We start from the raw sequence: 25,357 nt of genomic DNA on the forward strand, positions 1-25,357 counted from the left end.
ATTTTTCTTTAATGTGCCTAATGCTGGCCAATTTGTCTGAAGGGCCCTGGCTCTGTCAGGCTTAATGCTAGTCCATTTATCCAACTATCTTTTCCTAATCCTATAAACTGTGAAGCATGTCATAAGCAGAGCCAGGCAGCTCACCCCCAGGTGGCCTGGCCATAATGAAAAAACCCCAGAGGGGGGGCCTGGCCAAAGGCTCACAGGCAGGTGGCATTGGAACAGTCATTACTTCACAACAGTTGCCAGAATTAGCCGAGTTCTAATGCCCATTTCTCAGGACGAACACATGCTGTGGATAACTCTTCAAGATCGATTTTCTTGGTGGGCTTTTTGAACTCTCACGCTGGCTTTCTCCTCTCTTATTTTACTGATGGCGGCAAAGTAGCTTGCCAGTTAGATTTCCAAACTATACTTTGACTCCTTTCCAATCCTCGAATCGAGGACATAATGGACGAGAGGCGAACTGATAATGATTCACATTTCTGATTCTTCCAAATTGATCCCTGGCTCCAATCCCTTTTACCAAGAGAGGGGCTAAAATGGAGAAGCCTGCACCTTTTTACAAAACAAAACACAGCATAATTACAATTTAATCCAGATCCACAACAACAGGATTTTCGACTAAATCCTGCAGCTTTTTGTCATCAGTGACCCACTGAGAGTCCCGTGAAAAGGCTTTGAGAGCTTCAAAGCTCTCGACAAACACATGAAATCACGATGGTTTGTTTTGACTTTTTCTTTTTTACCTTGTTTTTTTGTTTCTTCTGGCTGTCTTTCACTTGATTTTTACTTCAAAAAAAATTGCACGATTATTTCAATTTTTTTAAGAAAAGATGCGTACATACTGATGTTATGATTTGAGAGATATATATATATGTATATATATGTATATATATATATATATATATATATATATACATATATACATATGTATATACATATGTATATATATTATTTATTTATATGTACTGTATATATACTCTATATGTATAAGACCCCAGAAAGACGAGCTGTCACCATAGTGGCGACTAATGGGGATCCAATTAATAAAGATGAAGGTGTGTTGTGAACGAGGGCGTTTCTTTTTCTGTGTAATAACTGCACAGTTTTACATCAGCATTTCGTGTCTGCAAGATATAAATAAATGTTGACATTAAAACGTGCACATTGAAGCACAGGCGTGTGCAGTAATAACAGAGAACACGTGACACCTGTGTTTTTAGAGCCTTTAAGCTGCAGCTGGTTTATATTATATTATATTATATTCATTGTACAAGAAGGAGACATTTTAAGTAAGTTTTATCACAGATTTCTACTGCTCCGTATCTTTTGTCTGCTCATTACCGACGGTGTTGCTGTCCCTTTCCTCTCTTTTTATGTAAAGTGCCTGTCGTGTCTTGCGATTCTTCCCTCTCTATGTCGTTGTTTAAGTTCCTCCCTGTCACAGAACACTCATTCATCTTATTTTTTTCCAGGTGGTAGTCCACACTAAGGACGGTCAGCGACTGTACCGCATCTCACCATGGGCAAAGTATGTGACCAGGGAAGAGAAATCGGTCATCTACGACTGGGTTCACTGGGACCCTCTTCAGCCTTATATTGTAAGTTATTATTTGAATATACAACTTTTTGGAGAATCATTTATCTGTTTTTTGTTTAGTAAAAAAAATGGCTCACTGAGTCATAGAGGGGGAGATTTTTTTTTGCTACAGGAAGCTTTTTCTGAGCTGTCAATGTTGCAAGAGAACCTTGTTTAATGAAAACAGCAATGATTGGTGTGTTTTGCATCAGCAGAATTTTGGGTTCTAGGAGAGGTAAAAGTGGAGAGAAGTCTGAGTCAAAATGAGGCAGTTTCATTTTTAAAAAACACATTACGGAGATAGGATTTATTTTAATAACATCCGCGGTTGGATTTGAAGGTAATCCTCTCTTGTTAGACACTCAGACTTCTTTGTTTCGCTTGTTTATCCCATGTTTTGCGCTTTCCATCACAGCAGTCTTTCAATCTCATGTCTGACCCTGTAATTCCTAACTTGGATTCTCAGTGTTGCTGAGCAGAGAGCATCTCAATGCTGGGTGATGTCCTTGGCACAAGTGTGTAGGGCTGCAGCTAAGGATGATTTTCATCATCGATTCATCTGTCGATTCTTTCCTTGATTAATCAAATTACTTGTTTGGTCCATAAAATGTCAGCAAGTGTTGACAAAGGTTGATCATTGTGTTTACCAAACCTTGAATGTCTTGTTTTGTCCACTAATTAAAATTATTCAGATTTAATGATTTCTTTGTTACTGAAGAGTATAAGGGCCACATGTAAAGCAGCATGAATTCTGAGATTAAAGTCATGATTCTAAAATTTAAATCATGATTCTGAGGTTTAAGTCAGAATTCTGAGATTAAGGTCATAATTCTGAGATTTAAGTCATAATTCTAAGATTAAAATCAGAAGTCTGAGCGAAAAAAGTCAGAATTCTGAGATTACGGTCCTCATTCTGTGATTAACGTAAGAATTATGACTTTAATCTCTGAATTATGAATTACTTAAATGTTATTTTTTTTGTACATGTTGCTCTAATACTCAATACTCAATACTCCTCCATATTACAAAGTAATACTACTTTGTTATATGGAGGAAAAAAGCCAGAATAATATTCACATTTAAGAAGCTGTAAGATCAGGAAAGCTTGTTTTGGTTATGAAAAACAAAGCAATCAAACCGATTAGTCGGTTATCAAAGTAGTTGATGATTCATTTAGTTATTGATTAATCATCAAATAATCATTGCAGCCCTACAAGTATGTGCAAGTAAAACATTAAGAGGCTATTCAAGACCCCCTTGCTGTCTTTATTGTTTGTTATTTGTCATCATTTTAATTACAGGAGCTCTTTTACCAGCAGTATGTTCACTTTAGTTTCAAGTGGCAATCATGTGCTTCAGATAGTGGGCTCAGAAGGCCTGGTGGGCAGCCATCAGGAAATTTGTTCTATGTATAAAACAAATCCCTCTCCTGTTGTGCAACTCCACCACAGTGAATCATAGATATTTTAATATTTAAAGCCCAGAACTATTATCAGCCTCTGCTGCCGTAAGAGACTGGTGCTGAGGCTCACACTTTGTCTTTGACCTTATGGTTAAGAATAAATCAACCAATGTGCTTTTAATTTTAGCGTCTTTAACCTTCCCTCCAATTTTTCAGTTTAATCTGAATTTTAAAAACTTTCCTAAAGCATAAATATTGTGTTTTTCATCTTATTGGCCTCATTATATAATCTGAATAAATAGAAGAGCAAATCAACACTTTCAGTACATTTCGAGTGGTTTATGAGTCTCACTTTTGATGTTCCCAGTCAGAAATTACCGTCATATGAAATGAATGTGTAAGACTATATAATGTTCACGCAGCAGATGGAAAATCACTCTCATACTCACTTACACCAACAGAGTGGGGCTTTTATTTTCTGTCTGAACTCCACTGAGCCAGACAGAATATTGACCCGGTCCAGTCCTGACACATGAACCCCACACAGTTAGAGTGAGCTGAAGGATGCACTGTCTGTCACACACATGGTGTCTGGCCTTTGTGTTTATTAAAGTTATCGTAATAATCACGAGGAAGTTATGGGTATCATAAAAATGTATGGAAGTACAGTGTTTTAGTGTAATTTGAGTTGCTGTGGAGGAAATAGACGGGGTCCACCGTGAATGGCTTCAATCACCTGTATGCTGCTTTCAATGTGCTTCGTAAGTAGTAAAACCTGTTTCTGTTGCAGAAAGAGGGTCAATGTATTATTAAAACTTCAGTGAAATTCACCCAATTATACTCTGTGTATCACTGAAAGAACTTGAAATTACCATGTCAGACCAAAATCAGACGTAAGCTCAACAATCATTTCTGAACCCGAGGGTTTCAAAAAGACTTGCGGCTCTACGTCAAAACATACAGATCTTTTAGTTTTTGATATATGACGATGGAATAACTGCGGGTCCATGTATTATTTGAAAGGTTTAGCTTCACAATAAAGTCAGCGATTATCCATTGACATAAATAACAATTTAGGAATTAAAATAAACAAATTAAAGTGCAAATACTGAAATGTAAGGCCTGTGTGTGTGTGTGTTACACCAGGTGAGATGAAATAAAAATAACATAATTTAATTAAATTTAATTTGAGTCTATCTTATATATTTTACAGCAGTTTGAAACTTAATTACAAAACTGAAAGTTAAAAACTTATTTTTATTTTATCTCATTATTTATGAGATGAAATAAAAATAACATAATTTAATTTAATTTAATTTGAGTCTATCTTATATATTTTACAGCAGTTTGAAACTTAATTACAAAACTGAAAGTTAAAAACTTATTTTTATTACCTTTCGCCTGTAGTACCTTGCAGTTACACATGTCAACCACTAGATGGTACATTACTTTGTTTCATAGTTTAAAAAAAGGTAAAAACGAATTCAAGTTCTCATTTTTTTTGCGTGTGTTAATATAAAAACAGTTAAAATACGTTTGTCACGTTGGACTGCTGACATTGTAACGAGGAAGGGTTCATGGAACATGGGAGAAAGGTTAAGAAAACAACCCTCTTAAACTCATGATCACATCATGTGCTGTTGCTTCTCTCTTCCAGCAAATTCACCCGCGGCCCAAGAAGCCAGCGAGCCTAAGAATATATGAGGCTCATGTTGGCATCGCTTCACCAGAGGGAAAGGTCGCCTCATACACCAACTTCACTGTCAACGTGCTCCCTCGAATAAAAGACCTGGGTAAGACGTGAAAGCTCTTTCTACCCCTTCAACACACACACACACACACACACACACAACTGCCATCTCCCCTTCTGACCCCACTCTCATTGTCTTGGTGTGTAATAAAATGCACAGCAATCATCCTGCAGTGATTCTCCTCATCTCCTCTGTCTCATTGATATATGTAAACACCTCATACACCCAATATCTCAGGTCAGAATCAGCCACGTATGTGATTTTTATTTTGGAGAAACAATAGTTGAGGAGGAGGGGGAGGGAGGGGGTCACAGAACCATTTTTAGCTGCCCTGTGTCATGCGCCATCTCTGTCAACGCCGGGCCACAGACCGACTCGCGTTCCCCGGCTCCTCTGAATGCTGCAGCAGGATTTCCAGTGGCAAAGCTGTCACACTCCCTCTGCACAAAAACCACATCAGCAAGTCAACATCATGTTTACCAGCATGGCCTGAAGGGGATATCTGACCGTTAGACAGTGTTTTGTAAAGTGGGCTCCACAGCACACGGCAGTTATGCCGCCAAAACTGACAACTTGTTTTCATTTCCATGATCTTGACTCGGGCTGCCAAAAGTGGAGGAAAGCCATTTCCCCACGTTCTCGCATCATCCAGTCAAGCAAGGATGATTAAAAAAAAAACTGCTACTATAAAATACAACCCTTTAATACCGGAGCTTATTTTAACCATTAAAGGGGGCCAGATGTCCTGTGACTAAGTTCTTTTGCCCATTTTCAAGAATTATCTGGCAGTTATTTACAGTTTACTGCATGTCAAAATAGTGTATTGAAGTAGATACTTCATCAATCCCCTTAAGGAAATTATTTCTCTGCATTTGGCCCATCCTAGAATTAGGAGCAGTGGGCTGCCACACTGAGTAGCGATGGGGGTTGGTAGCCCTTTCGACCTGGTGGGGACTTGAACTGGCGACCTTCCGGTTACAAGCCAAGTTCCCTTTCCACTTGGCCACAGACTGCCCTAAAAAATTAGGAGAAAAACAAAAAGTTTAATTGAGAAAAAATACACAAATTTGAACAGTATAACACATATTTAGCTTTTGTCTTAAAATGTCCAAAAACACGGCAAAAAATGGAAACTTATGTACAGGTGTTTTTTCCAACTCTCTCCGCTGATTCTCCGGCTTCCTGCAACAACGCGAGTGACATTACTGCAATAAGGGTTACGGTTAGTGTGGACAAGCGGAAGGGAATTAGGCTTGTAAGCAGTAGATCCAAATCCACGCCAGGTCAAGGACTGGGGCACCCCCGAGCAAGGTACCCAATCCCCATTGCTAATTGTTAATTGGACACTCTAACTGACCCCAGCCACAGGAAGCCACATCAAGTGTGCTCCTAGTGCTGGTCCCAAACCTGGATAAATGGGAAGGTTGTGTCAGGAAGGGCATCTGGCTCCCTCACACAGGGAGAACACGATAGAAAAAAAGCAACTAAAGAAGTCAAAAACATTAACTCTTTAACACAGAGTGTAACGCAGACTTCACTTTGCATTACCGTAATTACACAACGATTTGTGCTATTGGGGAAATTTCAACAGTTTCTGAAAGCTAACCCTAACCCTAGTTGCTTCATAAAAAATATAAGTAGGCTACTCTATTATCTAAACCTGATCAATAAGGTCCGTAAGCGCTAGCTAAGTAGCTAGCTACCTGTGGTTCCTGACATGCTGCGGTGTTCACTTAGCAGCTAAGCTAACGTTAACTAGCTGGCTATCATTAAGCTAACATCAACTATCTTTTATTTTATGACCTATATAGCTTACTGTTTACCAAATATAAATCACGCTGCCTTATCACATGCCTGTATTTATAAACACAATACTTCTACTTTTGCTTTCAGTACTTGAGTAGTACATTTTAAAATAAGCTACTTGCAATACTTAAGTACAAAAAACGTTGAATACTTTAGTACTTTTACTTAAGTGTAGTGCTTAAAGAACACTGATACTTGAATACTTGTACTTTTACCCAAGCCTTGGTCTCTATAGTACTTCATACATCTCTTCAGTGACTGAATGTTGCATGGTAGCAACTTGGTTTTCGAGGGAGGGACTGAGTTTGTTCATGCAACCAAACCTGCTTCGTCTATTTTTCTAGCACTTTTTTTTTTTATTGAACATCCTATCAAACGTTTTTTTCTATTGATATCGTGGAAGTGTTTATCGATATATATATCGCCCAACCCTAATAATAATCAGATTTTCTTTTCTTCACTCTCTGTGCACTGATGAAAATAAATCAAACATGCTTCAGGAAACGGTTTCCTCACATAGGAAAAAAAATACCCGCAAACCCCGCAAAAATTTTGTAATCTTGTCATGCCGCTGATCTCTATCGGTGATGTACGATTTAATTTTCATAATAAACTCAAACCGCCGCACAGATACAAATTCAAATGTGACTTTAACCTTATGGAACAGATCCCTATCGTTGTTTGCCTTTCAGCTCGCGCGAGATGTGGCATTATTTTGCATTTAAATACAGCCCCGCTGCTGCTGCTGCTGCTGCTGCTGCTGCGGCGGTGACATTATTAAAAGGTACAGCTATGACTGGCAGAGCAAAAGCACAAGCAATCTGATCGTCGCTCGTCTTCCTTGGTCGTGTCACCGTGTTTCGTGGCAAAGGAGTAAAAAAAAAAAAAAAACGCTGTCAAAGAATTGCACCTGCAGCAGCTGAGGGAATGTACACAATAGGATCCTCCAGGAGGGTAAACTCCGACTATCTGTAGTGATGCCTGCCATTTCATTTTCTTGACTGTGGAGAGTATATAAATAAATATATATAACAAAGAGAGAATCTTCCTCTCACCTCAGTTCTTTGTCATACTCCTTCAAAAAATGTTTTACTCTTTTACTCTCTCACTCTCTACCCTAAAAAGAAAAGTGTGATATAAATAAATAACTTTGTTTTACACAACAGAGGGAAAAAACCCCTCTGGAGTGCTCAGTGGCAGTTTAAAAGCTGGTTGTTCTCTTATTCATAGGAGCATTTTGTGTGTGTGTGTGTGGCTTGTTTGTGAAATGTTTTACATGACCTCGTGACTCTGATAGATGGTGTTTCCCCCGTAGCCACAGCTTGTCTTTAGGTATGACGCAAAAAAGAAAAGAGGCAAAAAAAGTGAAAGCCTGGAGCTACCGGAATCACAGTGTGACTGATAAGAGGTCAAGTACAATCAAGCTGTAATATTTCTCGACGCGGACTACGGGGGGATTTTTAAATTAATACTTTGTTATTTGAAAAACTGCCGTACTCCTCATCTATTATGAGGATTATTTGCATTTTTTTTTCTTTTTTTTTTGCTGTATGATCTAAGCAGCAATTAGTTATTTAAAGAGAAATTATGAGCTGGCAAGAATGAGAGTCCCTCGGGTAAGTGCAGGAAATTAGACCGTCCTTAAAGACAGGATGTCGTGCCTCATAATAAAGATGCTGAGCTATTTTTTACACACGCACTGCATAACAGATCGTACGTGTTCCAGTGGTTTAAACTCAGCCAATTTCCTAAGTATTTACAGTTAGACAATGCCATAGCTGTAATCTGGCATGGGAGCATTCAAGTTCTTTTTTTACATTTACATTTTTACATTTAAGCTATTTAGAAGATGCTTTTATCCAAAAGCGATTTACAAAAGAGGAATAAGCTACATAGAAGTAGTCTATAGTGCAGGGGAGTGAGTAGGGTTAGTGCTTGGACAGAAGATGCTCTTGGAAGAGCTGGGTCTTCAAGAGCTTCTTGAAGATAGACATGTCTCTTGTTCTGGTAGTGCTCGGTATGTCATTCCACCAGCATGGAACGACCCATGAAAAGAGTCTGGATTGTCTTGCGCGGGGGTGTCGGCACCGCCAGACGACAATCCTTTGATAAACGGAGTAGTCGAGGGGTAAGATAAGTCTTTAGGAGAGCATTTAAGTAGGTGGCATGGCACATTTTAGGTTGCCTTTCCGTGAGAATGGTACCTACTCAACGTGGGCAGAGTCATCACAGCACGGATGCATGAAACTGCGGTGACTTTTTTTTAACATGTCACGCATAGTACGTACTCAGCGCGCTTGGAACCTCACCAGAGCAGGTACTAAAAAAAAGTACCTGGTACCACTGGGGTAGCCAGTGGAGCTCAATAAACAGAGGGGTGATTGAAGACCAGACGCCCCGCTGCGTTCTGGACCATCTGTAGTGGTTTCATAGCACAAGTCGGGAGGCCAGTTAGCGGGGCAGTAGTGATATGTACAGTAGTAGTGATATTGTTTCTGCTCTTTCCCCGTTCATATTCAGGTTACAACTGTATTCAGATGATGGCTATCATGGAGCATGCCTACTATGCGAGCTTTGGATATCAGATTACCAGTTACTTTGCTGCCTCCAGGTAAATATGTCCTCTATTTCACTGTACGATTTGTATCTTATTGATTTTTCTAACATAACTCCCATGTATTTTACTATTTATAGCTAGGAGGAAGTTGACAGATTTTTCTAAAACTGATGCCAGTGCTGAATTTTAAGGGAAAAAAAAGAAGGGCAGCAGAAGGCAGATAATTGATAGCCATGTTTTTGGCCCACGTTTTTTTTTACGCCATCTAATAAAATACAGCTTTTCATTTATGACAAATAACTAAATTAAAACTCTAATGGACTGTCTCTCCAATCTACATTTTATGTCTGCACTGCATTGCAGTTTTACACAGTATTTTCAATAAAAAAAAAAAGTATAAACTTAACTCTGTAACACCTACTTCAATGTCCAAAAACAGGCCTTTTTACCAAGTCTTTCCTCTCTTGTGACAAAAACGCTGATTCACTGGCTTCCTGCAACAGCGCAGGAGACATTACTGCAATAACCACACGTTGCCTTCTACATGCAACTTCTCCGCTTTCAGAAACTGTTGGACATTTTTTCCGATAACACAAACCGTCACGTAATTACAGTAATGCAAATAATGCGGTGTTAAAGGGTTAATAGATTCAAGTTTTAGTGACTTGGCGACATGTATGAAGTTCCTGAAAACAAAATGTATAATTTTTAATAATTGGCTGGTTAATAAATAATAATCTGCCAAAGCAGATTATTGGAAAAATGGCAAATATTGCCCCAATCAACTGGTCTATCTCTAGTTAATAGCGAGATCTCTACTATAGACTATGTATAAATAATGAAAATAATGTGTCTCAACTAGAGTTGCAACTGAAGAATGTCAGTGTTGGTCAAACCTAGAATTGATGATGTTCTCGAATGAAGAAAATATTCACATTTAAGAAGCAAAAACAATCAGAAATCTTGTTTAAATAATGAAAAAAAGCTTCAAACCGATGAGTGATTATCAAAATAGTTGACAAGTTATTTAGTAATCGAATAATAATTGATGAATCGAGTAATTGTTTCATCTAAAGTCTCAACCTCCTGTTCTGTTCAATGTCCATCAAGGGCGACTTGAAGTCAGTCAGTCAGCCACTTCTTTTCTTGATTTATAACATTAGTAAACATTCTCTTGAGGGCTTTATAGGCTGAGTCGCTAGTTGAAGGTCTTCCTCGATACAACATGATGTCCACTTTGTAACTTGTGGAAAAAATGCACGATAAAACGGTGCGAGCTTTAGTGTGTGGTGTGTAAAACGGTGCAAACTTTAGTGTGTGGTGTGTGTGGCCATGGTGTGATTGACAGGGGATGTCAGGCACCGTGACCTGACGCCGCTTCTAGTTACAAAGTGCTCTCTGGGTTAGATCCGCCCCTTGCTTCTTCTCCATCACTACGCTCCTCTCCTCCCCTTTCAAGTATGTTGTCTTCTATTTAAAGCAGAGAAAAAAAAATGTCAGTGGGTGAGGTCACAGTCTGTTGCCACTTTGCTAATAATACAAAAGTAATTATAATTATTTTGTCTTCAATTTCTGCCAAATTTAAATAATTTCACCTGAATTGTACACAGTAGGAAATATCACGTTATATCAAATATCATTGAGTTGGACGCCATTCTCCCCTTCCATCTGCTTCTCCTTCCTTCTAAAACAATGGAACATGACAGATGCTCTCAGCTCACGGTTTGTTTGGATGCACCGGAAACTGAAACACTCGTTACACTTCCTTCCTCATTTGCATCACTTTTACCTGCCACAAGCGGCGTCTACAAAACCTGAAAGAGTTTGAGCGCGATATACTTTGTGCGGTTGATTGAGCAACTGCTCGCTGTCATGAAATCAAACAAAGTGAGCGACTTCCTACTCAACTCAGTCACCTCAACTCAAGGTTAGGAAGTCTGATATCAGAGAAACACACTCTGTAAATACCCTTTGCCTTTAATCCAGGAAGTGGAGGAAGTTTTTTAGATAAAGGAGGACTAGTCGGAATATCTATCTCCTTTCAGAGATCGCTCCTTCTGTCGGAATAGCGCATAAACCCAAAGTGTAATGTATATGGTGTAATTTCACCCATGATTGATCCCTCGGTGTCATTTAAAACCTGAGCGGATGAGTAGCGGGAAGGCGGCTAATACTGTCGCTGTGTCCTGTTTTGTAAGGAAGCTGATATGACGATAGCTGCAAGGACAGAAAGTCGTTATTAGACAAGATCAGGACTGTACACACAGATGTGTGTGTGTGTGTGTGTGTGTGTGTGTAGACGTGCATACATTTACTCTGTGGTTTTCTTTGTTCCACTGTGTATTCTTTGTTATTCTTTAAATAAACAATTAAGCACAGTAGAGAAGTTATATTAATGCTATCAAATGACAAAAGTCCTAGCATGAGCGATCACGAGATAATGTTCCTGTTGTTATTCCGAGCACAAACACATTTTGGTGCAAATTTAAATTCAGTCAGTGCGCACTTGCTACTTAATTATAACCTGCTGACGCTGTGATTGTACAAAAACAAATCCTAGTGGGAAGACTTTTGTTGGTGTCATCACCTTACATAAGTCATCAACCAGGTTTATTTTCGGGGGAAAGTGTTTACTCGGATAACATGCCGTGTTGTCGTTCTACAGAATGTTACAAAGGAGGTATAACATCGATGCACGCTTCCTCTGCTTACGCGATATAGACGTAAAAGTGTTTGGACGCCTGACTGTTACAACAACAGGGACTGCAATGATGTATCTAAATGTGTGTGAACATAGTGACATTAGGACCTGGAATAAGCACTATTACTGGTATAAATACATTTTTCCTCGACTGTTGTCACTGCCTCTAGCTTATTGTTAAGACTCGAGGTAGGCAGGTGAGCTAGTGACAGACTATGTTAGCCAAATACACTCACCAGCCACTTTATTAGGTACAAGTTAGGTTCAAGGTTTGACATATTGTGTCTTCAAAGATGGTCTTTTGCATAACTTTGTTGAAAACAGTGGTTATTTGAAATTTTCTTGCCAATTGTCTTTGTCTTCTTTGTCATCTGGCCATTCTTAACTGACTAATCTCACCAACAAGGCATTTTCATGGACGGGCTTGAAAATCCCAGTAGCTCACTTCCTGAAGTACTCATTTCAGGTCGTCTCGACCGTGTCTACATGCCCAAGTTGCTGCCATGTGATTTGGCTGATTAGATTTTTGCGTCTATGTGCAGTCGAACACCTAACACTTTACCTAAAGAGACCAGTGAGCGTATATTATGTGATATAGTCCCAAATGAAATCTCTGTAATTTCTTCCTGGAACACTTTTTTTTTGAAACTCTTCTGTTAAAATGGGTGTGGACGTGGTGAACTGACCCAAGTTTTTGTGTGTCTGTAGTCGCTACGGTACCCCAGATGAGTTGAAGCAGCTGGTGGACGTGGCGCATTCCATGGGCATCGTGGTGCTGCTGGACGTCGTTCACAGTCACGCCTCCAAGAACACGGAGGATGGACTGAACCGCTTTGATGGCTCCGACACGTGTTTCTTCCACTCTCCACCCCGAGGGGAGCACAGCCTCTGGGACAGCCGCCTCTTCAACTACTCCAGGTACCACCTTACCCCGCCTCCTTTTCAAACATGTGTCATCCAGTCACAGTGTGACTTAAACCTGGAGTCGAACCCAGATTAATGTTATCGGTAAAACCTGTGTTTGTTCTAATAATTCATGTAGGGTAGAACAATATTGGGACTTTTTTGCCGATATTTGATATGCCGATAAATAAGAAGTGCTTAAGCCAATACAGTTTATGAATATATATATATATACCTTTTTCCCTGCTCCCAACTGCAGAGGTTGTTTTGTCTCGTCTGTAGTGAAATTATCATCATATTTTGCCTTCTCATCCTGCAGCAAATGTACAATATACATGTTCTTTATTGAGCAAAATAAAAAAATAATTATTGTAGAGGGCGCCGGCATAGAACTCAAAGACGGCCTGTTAAGCCTACAGTTGTAGTCATTAGTCATATCAGCAGATCCTGGTGTGTTTGCCAACATCTGATAATACATTTTAAAAGCCAAGCAGATACAGATATCGTGCTGATAATATATATCTATCCATCCATCTTCTACTGCTTTATCCTCCACCTGAGGGCAATAGGCGTGGTACACCCTGGACAGATCGCCAGACCATCACAGGGACACATATAGAGTCAAACAACCAACCACTCACACACTTATGGTCAATTTAGAGTGTCCAATTTGCCTAATCCCCAAATCTACATGTTTTTGGACTGTGGGAGGAAACCGGCATGGAGTTTGCCTGTTCTCCCCGTGTGCATGGGTTTTCTTTGGGTTCTCCGGCTTCTTCCTTTGCACAGTACTCTAGATATGACTTTTGTTACATTAAAAAAAAACACTTGCCGTCTTCTGAAATTGACATTAAAGTGTTCTACTTTGTATACGATCTGTACCTTTAATGTATACGATCTGTACCTTTCAAGTTTGAATTCATCCTCCTACACCGCCTCACCTCGAGCTGTGTTCTGTTTAGCATAATTATGCATCAAGTGTATCGGCAGCGATGCACCACATATTTTTAGATCAGCATTAGTGTACAACGGTTAAAGCACGACGGATGTGAGTTTGAAGCAAAGTCCAATTAACATTTTCACTTGGACAACGGTGGGGGGGGGGAGTGTTCACAGGAAACGATGACAGGTGATTGTGAAGTCTTTTATAGAAGCTGCAAGAGCCTTAAGAGCATATTTAATACAGAATGCTGCACATTGTAATTAGGTGAGGAATAAAATGACACACTAATGTATTTGTACCATTAACAATAGATCTGCCTCAATCGGCCTTTTTCATGATCTGATATAACAGGTTTTTTTTTCTAATTCTTATACTTTTAGTTCCACTTCTGTTACAAGTAACTGCCCATAGATTACTGCACTTTTAACTCGATGTGGAGGAGTTTTTCAGTGTTATATATGAGGCTAAACTAGCTCCGGGTTCATCAGGTGTATAAAATATACACTCAACCTTTAAGAACGAGATTGATTAATGAGCAGCCGTGTTGCAAAGGTTCTGAATTTGAAACCCCCAAAAATGGTAAAAAAAAAAGAAAAAAAAGTGACATTTACGATGGGATTGATAAATGAGGCTGAATGGTAGCTGACATACAATTTCGTTTTTTATTTTCTGAGCCTACGTATCTGATGCAGCGTGAAGTGTTGAAGGTCAACAGCAAGATGGGATGGGAAAAAAATGACGGATCAAATCTCTCGCCGAAGTGGCCGTGCACTTGGATTTGCTGTTAATCTGATATTCCTGTGAGAGATGGGAGATTTATGAGTTCAGATTTTTTTTTGTTTCATCTGTAGCGATGGGGATTTTTTTCATCATGACTGATTTTGATATCGATACTCCTTACAGATGCTTAGTCATACAAGAGGTAGACCATTTGATCAGTTGGGCCATTTAAGGTGCATTCACACCAGAGTCCGGTTCATTTAGGGACGTGTGAATGAGCAACCGAACTCCGAAGTGGACTGCGATGCAGGGCATTGTGGGTAAACACAACCAAAACATATGCACGTGTAGAATGATAGCCGGGAAAAATGGCTGAGCCCTTTGTTGCAGCGTTTATGTGTCGTATGTTCACGTAAAACTAAGGCCGATAGGATTTGATGCAGCTCTGTGTTTTGCTCTGCTGTGGAGGAAACAATGGTTGTCCTGCATTAACCAATAGATGAGCGAATTGTCTTGTTCATTATTTGACTCGTGTGTGAAAATGACCTTAGTTGAGCTGATATTTGCCATTTTCTAATAACCATTGGCTGATGATTACACACTTTTATTCTAAGAAACAGTATACATGTTGCTAAACTACTACAACTTTATTCTTTGTATGAGTTTTGCTCTTTGATGACCTGTTTCATCGATTTAATATTTACATTAGTTTATGCATAATTTTTATTTAAAAAAAAAAATGCACATACAATGGGACGGTTGCCCAGTGGCTAGCATCGTTGCCTCACAGCAAGGATACTGTTTGGACCGCGGTACAATCGATACACTTGTGCCCCGAACTGTGACGTACATACTAAGCGCGACAGATTTTTTGATGTATATTGGGGTTGTGAGAGCCACCAGTTTACTCACAGCTACGTTTTACTCTCGATAAGCCATTACCATTCTCTCATTCCTAACCGTTCTAAAATGAAGTTAGAATAACAGTAACGATATTAACGGTGGAATCTTTTGTTCCAGATGCTTTTTGGTACTTCACTTTTGACCAATCAGGGACCTGTATCACTTTTGATGTCACACTGTTGTTGGACTCTAGTTATATTCACATTACCAGCTAATTACAACAGTGTGAAGAGAAAGGTGAGAAGTCGGATGTCCAGGGAGGCCGTTTTTCCGACCAAACCGTGGCGCGGTGTTGTTGTAGGCCCTCGTAATTAAGTGTCTCTCCTCTTGCCTCGGTGCCCACAGAAGGATCCCAGTGCACTTTAGAAAAAGGGGCAGTGTTGAGTCTATCAGACGCTTTTAATAAGTGTGTGTCAGTGTGCAGCCATTTGCAATGCATTACACAATGCTTAGTGTCAGGCATGGAGGCTATAATAAGAGAGCAAGGGTTTTTTTTTTTCTTTCATTAGTTATTGAACTCTCCTCATATCAGAAGCACTCATTAGACACGGTGCAGACATATGCCACGACTGGGAGGCATATGAGGAGTCATTTGTAAAAGCCCAAAGGAGCTCTGCAGTGTCATAGTCGGTTCATTTGTCTTCTCTGCCTCGCGCAGGTTGTTTGGACGTGCCGTTCGTGTCAAGCTTTTCTGCTTCTCCCTTTAGAAGGAAATGAACCTTGGAGGCTAGCCGTGAACCTTGTGTGAAACACAGCCTGTTTTTAATCAAGCCGCCGCGCTATCAGCCCTCGCCGTCCGACCATGATGTTCTTATTAGGTTGAAAGAAGCCGACTGATGGCGGCTATCGCGGAAGAGCAAAGATATATTTCCTGGTCGCTGCCTCTTACGTGCCGCTTGCTTCCAGTGCTGCATCTTGATCTAAGAGCACCTTTTATTTATTTTAAGTCGGGCGAGTGTTTCTCTTCAGCTTTCCCTCATATGACATTCACCTCAGTGTGGAGAGGAGGATGTTAAGATAGATTCCTAGGCCGTCCCGCGTGTGTTAAATTCAATTGCGTTGGAGTCAAATGTGCCTTCATTCGGTGTTAAGAATATTGGTTCCAAGCTGTTGAAATCCGAGAAGTAGTTTTGAGGTGACTGAAGACCGACGTGATTGTTGAAGGACTGAGCTGCGTCAAAAACAATCTGCTCTCAGTCCCGATGTTCGCCTTTCTGTCGAGAGGGTTTATGCACAGAGCTGTGCCAAACTCTTTGGACGCTGTTAGATTTGTTGTTTTCCATGACCATACATTGGAAGACGTCCAGAAAATACAGGAAACAGTGTCAACTATGTAGTGTGACCTACTATCACGTTTGAGCAACAGCACGACCCGGGCTTTCTTAAAAATGAAGTGGAACTCTAATTAGGGTAAATAAAGGATAAATAAAAAAGAACCTTTTCCACTTTTGAGTGGATTTTTTTCAGTGAGACGAGCCTCTCGGAGGCTTTCCAAGTTTCCAAAGTTTATCATAGCGGCAGGAGGAAACCGGAGAACCTGGAGAAAACACACACACACTGGGAGAACATGCACTGTTCGCTTTATGATAACTGCTATTTTCTTTCCATTATTTCCTTCCTTTCCCCCGGCTTAGTTCATTCTGTCTCTGTCTCTGTGATTATACTTGTAGTTTGCACACATGTGCATGCTCAATGTCTTCTTCTCTGTTTTTGGTGGAGCAGCGTATAGCGCCACACGCAGTCCTGGCATATGTACTGTATGCGTTTTGAGTTGTTTTGTGTGGATGAAGTCATTTCCTGAAACAACGCCGTTTTCGGAGAACTCCGTTGGAATGACGAAGGAAAAATATTGTTAATGTTTCTTTCCATTCCCGTGTGGATCGGGCCTCTGTTGATAACACCGCGTTGCAAATGGGGGAAACGGAAAGACGACGAATCGACACCTCCAGTGTTTATGGGGAGGGGATGAGGGCTTGTACCAGCGAGAGTGGAGAAGGCCAATGGCTAAATTTAAATGCAGTAGCTGGAGTTTGGAGAGGCAGCAGATTTGTATCGCAACATTTGTGAATACTTGCACCTGCATCAACAAATAACATTACTTGATATGCACATTAACACTGGTTTCATCTGAAAAAAAGTGGTCTCAGGGTTTAGTTTCACTTTAATGTCATTGGTAACACCTGTGAAATGTCTGTTGTGACTCCGGGTTTATTCAAGACGTGTTTCAGCATAAACACAACAAAGCTGGTGGCGGTGCCCTGAGACGACGTAGCGAAAATCATCAAACTGCTCCAAAACTAGTGTGCATCTGCACTTTCTGTTACCTTCACAAGTGTTTTTCAAAGACAAGGTCACCTTGAGACGGTGGCTGGTCGGGTCGTGTGGGGTTGGCAGCCTCTGAAGCCGAGCCTCTTTCTGGAGATCAGGGCCTTGAGATGAGAGAGTTGTGAGAAGCTTGATGTGGGTTCGTTCTGTAATCCCTCCCCCCTCACAGGTTTGGATGATTTGCATCCATTTTTCATCAATCTTTGTGTGAATTCATAAGATATGAAAAGCGGGCCTGTGGCCAGGCTTTTGAAAAAACTCTTTTTCTCTCTCTCCCTCTCTCTCTCTCAGCTTCATGCTCTGAAGCTCTGAAGAGATCGTCTCTGTGTTTCAGGGCCAATAATTCACTCTTTTATGAGATTATTCCATATGTGTGTTTTTATTACATTCAGATGTTTGTTAATGACGTGTGAATTGGGCAATAGTGATATTGTAATTATGTTTTATAGTGATTATAAATATATGCTATAGCATGGTGACTGTAATAATATAGACTTCCCTATTAGAGGCCACAGTCTTGCTTAATAACTTTCTCTATTTCCATTTTTATTTCTCTATTATCATCCACTTACATGTTGCCTTTTGAAGAGCCGTATGTATAAATTATGCAATTTACACAAGTGGGTACAGAGGAAAAGTAATAAAGTGTTTTTTTTGTTTAGTTTTTTAGGTTATTGTCAGATTTCTGTCATTTTAAAACCGTCTGGCTCTAATCTATGGCATCCAGGCATTTTCTCCCAGAGAACTGTCACTCACGGCCATATTTTCTCTTGCTTTGACCACTTTCTATAAACACTAGAGATGGCTGAGTGTAAACATCCCAGTAGATCTGCCATTCTTTTTTAAATCAGCGTTCTTTTTCATTTCTGATGCTCAGTTTGAACCTCGTCTGCTTGTCTTCACCTAAATGCATCGAGTTGCTGCTGTGTGATTGGCTGATTAGATATTTGCATTAACAAGCAGCTGAATAGGTGTATATAAATAAAGGAATACGTCACCGATTTGCATTTAGCTTTGTATTACTAGAATAGGGGTAGTATTTTTGAAAAAAATGTGCTTCCCAACCTCAGTTTCCCCTGATACAAGGAATATCTTCTTTTTTTGTTTTGTTTTACGTGCCCACCAGTGACACTTGGTCCGAGACTTGAAACTGCAATGCTAATTCTGCACTTTTTAGACCCACTCATAGGGGGGCGGGACCTCATTCCCAGAATGTAAACAGTGTCCGCCATCTTTGCTAACAGTTATGCTAACAGGACCAAGCATAACATAGCACTGGTGGGCGTGTCACAAAGAAAAGCCTGAAGATATTTCTCAACTCAGGGGAAAATGAGGTTGGGAAGTGCATTTTTTTTCCAAAAATACTACCCCTACAGTATTCTAGTAATACAAAACTAAATGCAGGTCAGTGTATGTAACAGTGTTCTAGCTAGTGCATTTTAGCTAGGGCATCAAACTCTGCCACAAACACAGAACACAACACCATTCATAAGCTATAAAGCACACAGACAGACATTGACTAACGCTGTTTAAGTGGACAATTTGGGCCCAAAAAGGTAAAAATAGGCTGAAATCCTTGCTAGAACCCTGTGTAACATAAAAAGAATCTGAGGTCTTTTTTGTGTCACTCTCACTTTGGCTTGTTGGCTAAATGCAAATGAAATGTGTATGAAAATCACAATTATTATAATTATGCAACGGAAGCAAAAAAATAAACAGAATAGAAACCATCTCAAAAGAATAGTAAAAAAAAACTCCCCCTCTGTGTCTGTTCTTCAGCACACTGTCCTCAGATTTCAACTAAAGTCCAGATTCCAGTCATTTCAGTATTTAGTGCCCATGATATAGAGTGCTGCCTCTGCCCCATCAGGTCACACAGGGAGGGGAAAAGCTGTTTTTCCCCTCTGGTGAGCTTGAGCTAATGAGCTCAGCTTAGCTGTAGGTGTGCATGGTGGATAGTCGGAGCTACCAGAAGGTGCTGGATGGTAAGAACCCAGCAGCTCTCTACCTTCATCACCCCCAGCTCCATAAACCTGTGTGACACAAAGAAGAAAATACCCGCAGAGTAACTCTGCATGAGCAAAGAGTTGATTCCCCAGCACAGGGATCAGGCATTTATGTTTTTTTTTACTTGTACACGATCTGTATTAATTACAGTTTGTTGGTATTATTATTACAAGGGATTTGTTTTCTACTACTGTAAAAAACAGTTTTTTTTTTATTATTTTGCCAATAAATATTTCCCATCGCCGCTGATCTAGCAACAGTTTTGTCAGTGGTGTTTAATTCCATACTAACAAATACTAATTGAGTGGTGCCCAGTGTTGCCTATCCTCCCTTCTCTGCTCTTGCGACCCCAGGGACTGTTACTTCCTCAATAAAGTCTGCAAGGCTGCACTCTCCCTCAAGGCTCGCTGCCAAGTTCCACTTGGCCTGTTTTTGTAATTAACCGTTTGCAAGTGGTTTGGTACACATTGCAGCACACAATAGCCGTGTTGGCAAACTAGCGAGGTGTTTATTTGTAAAGCTGTGATTTGCCTCTTTCTTTGTTTTTTTTTTTTTTGTCACAATTGTCATTTAAAGATAACACAACAGAAACCAAAATGGAGTAAGTGAATAAGAGTTAATGACTTAAGGTAATCGGGATCTTAACCCTTAGGACACAGAGGATTTTGGCTGCTTTTTTCCATTACTATGTTTCAACACTTAAACACTTACTCGATGAATCGATTATTAATCGATTACTAAATGAATCGTCAACTATTTTGATAACCAATTAAACTTTGACTCAACAAACACATAAGAAGACACATTTTTTAAACCCTGACCACCTATACGCACACACCCCCAGGATGTCCATATAAGGAATTGAATTGTGTATTATTCCCACGGCAAATTACCTGCAGCACACACACAAAAAAGAGAACTCATCAGACACTGTCAATTTGTCAATTTAAAGAAAGCTGTCAATCTGTCACCTTATTAATAATTGCCACTTCACTCACATCATCAATCATGTCACTTTATTCAAATTGTAAAATGCAACTTGAATATACAGAATTATTTCATTATATTTTGAAAAACGATACATTCCAATATATCTGATGTTTGCGTAATATTGAAACAGAACTGTCTGTCTCGCTGTCCGCGTGACAAATACAAACACTTGAATCCACGCCACAGTTTTCCAAACGTCCTCCTCTCACCTCTCCCTATCAAAAACATACGTGTGAACTCTGGCTGCCTCTGCACATCAGAAAGGACTTTTCTTTCCTTCAAAAGCCTCTGCTTCAAAATTCAAATTGCACACAGTGGCAGCCTCCCTTAAGCCTGCGTCCTTAATGAAGTGCACATGAAAAGGGTTATTTTGAGGCGGTTGTTATGTTAAAGCAAACCTACACTTACACAAACAAACCTGTGTATGCTCGTATTCAGTTTATGCCATAAACACCGTCCCAAAATGCTACACACTGGACCTATAGGTGATGTTAAAATACAGACTTCAATTGATTCCTGAAAGGCACCAAACTACATACAAGGTGATACTAATTACCGGTTGCAACACACTCAGACGGTCTCGCGGGCAGCCGAAAACATCTCTCCTCGGATGCCAGGCACAAACAGCTAGCTGCCAGGCTGCCCGAAGAATGCCAGACAAATGGCAGATAGCTGACACAAAGCACAGCAATACAGGGACAGTCTGTCAGACAGCGAGAGGAGAGTTTACCCTGCGAGGCAGCCAGACTCACCAGTCTGCCTGAAAGGCTGCTTAACATGATACCAAGCATAAACATGCACACAATGCTGACTGGCCAACTCTGCTGTGTGTTTTACTGGAGTAATAGTGACGTCTAAATGTAGATTTTTTTATTTTATTAAACTTTTAGTCACATAAGTAATTAAAATACATTACAGGGCATTGGCCGCTCATACATTTCCATAATTCCACTTGTGCTTAATGTATCCACCAGCTGACTTACCCGTTTTCATGAATGAAATTGTGAAGTTCCATGAATAAATTGTGCTCCCAATGTGTGCTATAGGCAGAATTTTTTTTGGGGGTACTATTTATTAATTATTCCATAATAGCCTTTCAGCATAATGTAAATCGAGTGATCCGAGGGATAACTAGATGTCTTCTCCTTCTTAAGGCTCAGTTTATATCCTTGGGGAATTATACTCTGCACACGGGTCCCTCTGGTGGAAAGGAGCACGGCTATTGATGTTGCAAAGAAACCTAAAAAAAGAGATTTAAGACATTTCATTGGTAATTGTTGGAGATGAACCCACGTTTTTTAAGGATTGTTAAGTCTTTTTAACCAATGTACAGTTTGGCATTATTCGCCTTGATTTTGTGTCGGACGTCTTGCTCAAGCCTAGTAATGGTAATAGTAATAATAGTAATAGTAGTCATAGTAAATAGTAGTAATAGTATCAGCTCAGCTCACTTGAAACCTTGTTGGAGCAGGGAATAAAGAAAGTACCAGGTACTACCTCGAATGGAAATGCAAAATAACCGTACTGTGGAAAAGGGACTATATACACCTTTAGCACACATTGACAAGGATAATGTTGAAATGCCATATACCCCTGCATCAGACATGAAAACACAGGCGTAGACAAACACGTTTGAATGGCAGAGTTGTTCTTTTTCCTGTCCTGTGATATTAGGAGGGGTAGGAGGAGCGTTAGTGCTGCAGGAGCTGGAGAAAAGTTTGAAAAGTGTTAAATAAAGAACCTTATTTGTCCTTTTTGGCCGAACAAATGCACTTCATCCATCAGGCTGTCTGGCGTTGTTGTTTGAGCGTCACACTTGTGGAATGACCTGCCAGCTGCTTAAATTTATTTGCACTTATCTGCAGCTCACCTGTGATGTTGTGAAAACAGGGACTTAAATCTCTGCCATCGGGGGCAATAAGTTGCCTTGACGCCTTTTATGTTAAGACAAAAAAGAAAATTGACATCTGGAAACACAAGGTGTTTACCTAGCTGCCTTGGTCGCGACAGGATGTAAATACCACATCATTAGCTGCAGCCGCGTTCAGCTGAATGGGAAAATAAACTCTGATAAGGAGCAACTCGGCATAAAGGACGCACGCGTGTTGTTTAAATCGACGCGCGGTGGCTTTTATAGCAATGGTGGTGGAAAAGGAAAACAACAGCACAGATGACAGATTACCTTATCTTCAAATACACGCGGCGAGATTAGCGCTTTACTTTATTAGCCGGGATTCACTGTCACCGCTGAGTTCGAACATGAGGACGGCGCAGTTTGCAATTTGCTTTTGCATTAACACGGCGCGCTGAGTGATAACTTCATTGAACTGCATGGATAAGTGGCGTGTTGCGTCAGGTACCGAGATCCAACTTTCCCCCACTGTAATTGGACTTGATGATGAATGGCACTGTGGCTCCTAATGTGGCAGTATGGTTTCATCTCACACCTCTGGCTCTCGCTGGCTATTATCTGCGTCCCGTGGGGTTACATTGTGTCTGAGCCTTTGTTGGCTCTGCACAGCGGAGTGGAGGACCTAATCTATTAATCACAGGGTCTGCGTGACCACCCAGCCAGGCTGCTATATCGGATCAGGCTGGGCTCCCTTGTGCGTCCCCCCTAGGGAAGGAGGAAGTGCTGATGTAACATGCAGCTTCACACCTGTCAGACAGTGTTGGGGTTGGTCGCCCCGGAGGAGCGGAGCGCAGACGGCAAGACACTTATATCTATTTTGTGCTGTGCTTTTCTTGACTCACCCAAAAAAAGAAGAGAAAACCGGGTCAGTCCTTTGTCTCTTGCTATAGTAGAAGTAATGTTAACCCTCCCCTGGATATTCACGGGGATGAAACAATGATATTTATTTTTTTTTATTATTGAGAAGACACATACTCTTGTGTTTCGGTGGACGTCTGCGTTGGGAAATGTGTTCTGAAGTGTTGCTGAGGCATGAGCGCGGGACTCCTCGCTGCTTCGCTAACTTCTTGACACGAGGAAATTGCATCATTCAAGCAAAAAAGTGTTGAGCTGCCCTTCAGTGTGGCGTCAAATCGGAGAAGGGAAAACAAATGCAGTGCTGTGTCAAACTTTTCTAATTCAGAGTCTGGTTTGTTGTGGGGTTTTTCCACTGTTACTGTACATATATATATACTGTACATATATATATATATATATATATATATACATATAGACAGACAGACAGAGAGGATGGGAAAACAAATATATTAAAGGTTATTTTTCTCCAATTCCGGCTAAGCTGGGTTCTCTCTGAATGTCCAAGTTGTACGCTGCCTCTCACCCAACATTGGCTGGAATTGGCAGCAGCTTCGGGATCACACTCAAAGATAAGTAGTGTAGTAAATGGATCAAATGAATTGATTAATAATGAAAATTCTGCCTTACGCTTTTAGCCCTTCTCACCTCGCAGTTCCCTCTGTGTCCAAACGGGTAATTGGGAATATAAGACAAATAACCTTATAACAAATCAGAACTTCTTCATGACTTCCCTCCCACATCCAGCGTCACAATGCACACATAAGATTTCTCATCTTCTATCCTAAGCAGTGCAAATAAAATCTGCCACACAAGATCAAACACAAACATTTTTTTTTTTTTTTTTTTTATTCATATCCACTTCTACAGGGACAAAAATATATAGGCATTAAAAAGATGATGTTGACTCTGTGAGAGGTGTCAGTAGGAGCAGGATGTGCAGAATTTAAAGAGGATGGGGTTTATCTACCGGCAGAAATGTGATATAATAATAATATAATCATTGTGTTTTGTAACACAGAGGAAGCCTTTTATCTTCAGTGGTGGCGGGTCGTCTACAGTAGCCTGTAAAAGGGACTTATGTTTAGTTGAAGCTAAACAAAAGAGAGACAACCTTTTTGTCTAAACTTGTCATTATGATGTCAAAACTGATGGATAGGGAAATTATGCTATCCATGTTCAAGGTGATCCCTTATAGGCCTTTGTCCCACCATTCTCCATCCAAAACAATCATTTAAATGTGTGTTTTTCCCCACAAAGGTGCTTATTATGAGTGTCACTGGCCAAACATGAGCCGCCATGGACACAAACGCTGTCAGTTGCGTATTTAAATTGCACCAACTTTACCTCCATATGCTCCTAAATCTATGGAATTAGATTTGTGATTTCCAAACAACACACACACATGAAGCAAGCAACACTTGTTGAACCACAACATCAAAATACACCAATTGCAAATAAAATATCGATTTCATCATTCAAAAATATTGAATTTTATTGTTTGAAAATACACTTGTTCTTTGTGCCGTGGTGTTTTGTTTGCGATTCTGCCCATGGGCGGGGCTTAACAAGCAGCCTACTGATTGGCTACTGAGTTTCTGATTGGCGACAGCTCAGTGGACCAGATGTAGAATAGATTAGTCTTTATTGTCTGGTACAACGATAGTGAGGGTGCTCCAACAGAGCCACCAAGCACCAACCACAAAAAGACAAACAAGATTAAAAAGAGCCATTCTCTTAAAATAGAGACATAAAAGTGTGAAAAGTATAATATCCAGACTGGAATATATACCAAAACTGTGAAAAGAACTGTGGAAAGTAGTGAAATATAAAAATATGTATATATAAAATGTACACAAAATAGAAAAAATACATGAATAAATAAAAAGTAGTCACAGGCTTGAAGTCGATGTCCGTCTGGTACTCGTTCCCCAAGTTTTCCCCGTCGAAATCCGACAAAATAATTGTAAGTAAAGTTTATAATCTGATACACGTTAGAT

General features: G+C 40.1%; 1 protein-coding gene across 1 annotated transcript in view; it reads left to right on the plus strand.

Annotated features, from left to right (window-relative positions):
* gbe1b (glucan (1,4-alpha-), branching enzyme 1b) overlaps positions 1–25,357 on the plus strand; it is a 150,242-nt gene that overhangs the window by 18,864 nt on the left and 106,021 nt on the right. The window contains exons 4-7 of the mRNA XM_058633707.1: positions 1,479–1,604; positions 4,642–4,777; positions 9,062–9,152; positions 12,508–12,717. Of these exons, the coding sequence (XP_058489690.1) occupies positions 1,479–1,604; positions 4,642–4,777; positions 9,062–9,152; positions 12,508–12,717 (563 nt within the window). The remainder of the gene's footprint in view (positions 1–1,478; positions 1,605–4,641; positions 4,778–9,061; positions 9,153–12,507; positions 12,718–25,357) is intronic.

Source organism: Solea solea, chromosome 7 (assembly GCF_958295425.1).
Source record: "Solea solea chromosome 7, fSolSol10.1, whole genome shotgun sequence".
In the NCBI taxonomy this organism is placed as follows: domain Eukaryota; kingdom Metazoa; phylum Chordata; class Actinopteri; order Pleuronectiformes; family Soleidae; genus Solea; species Solea solea.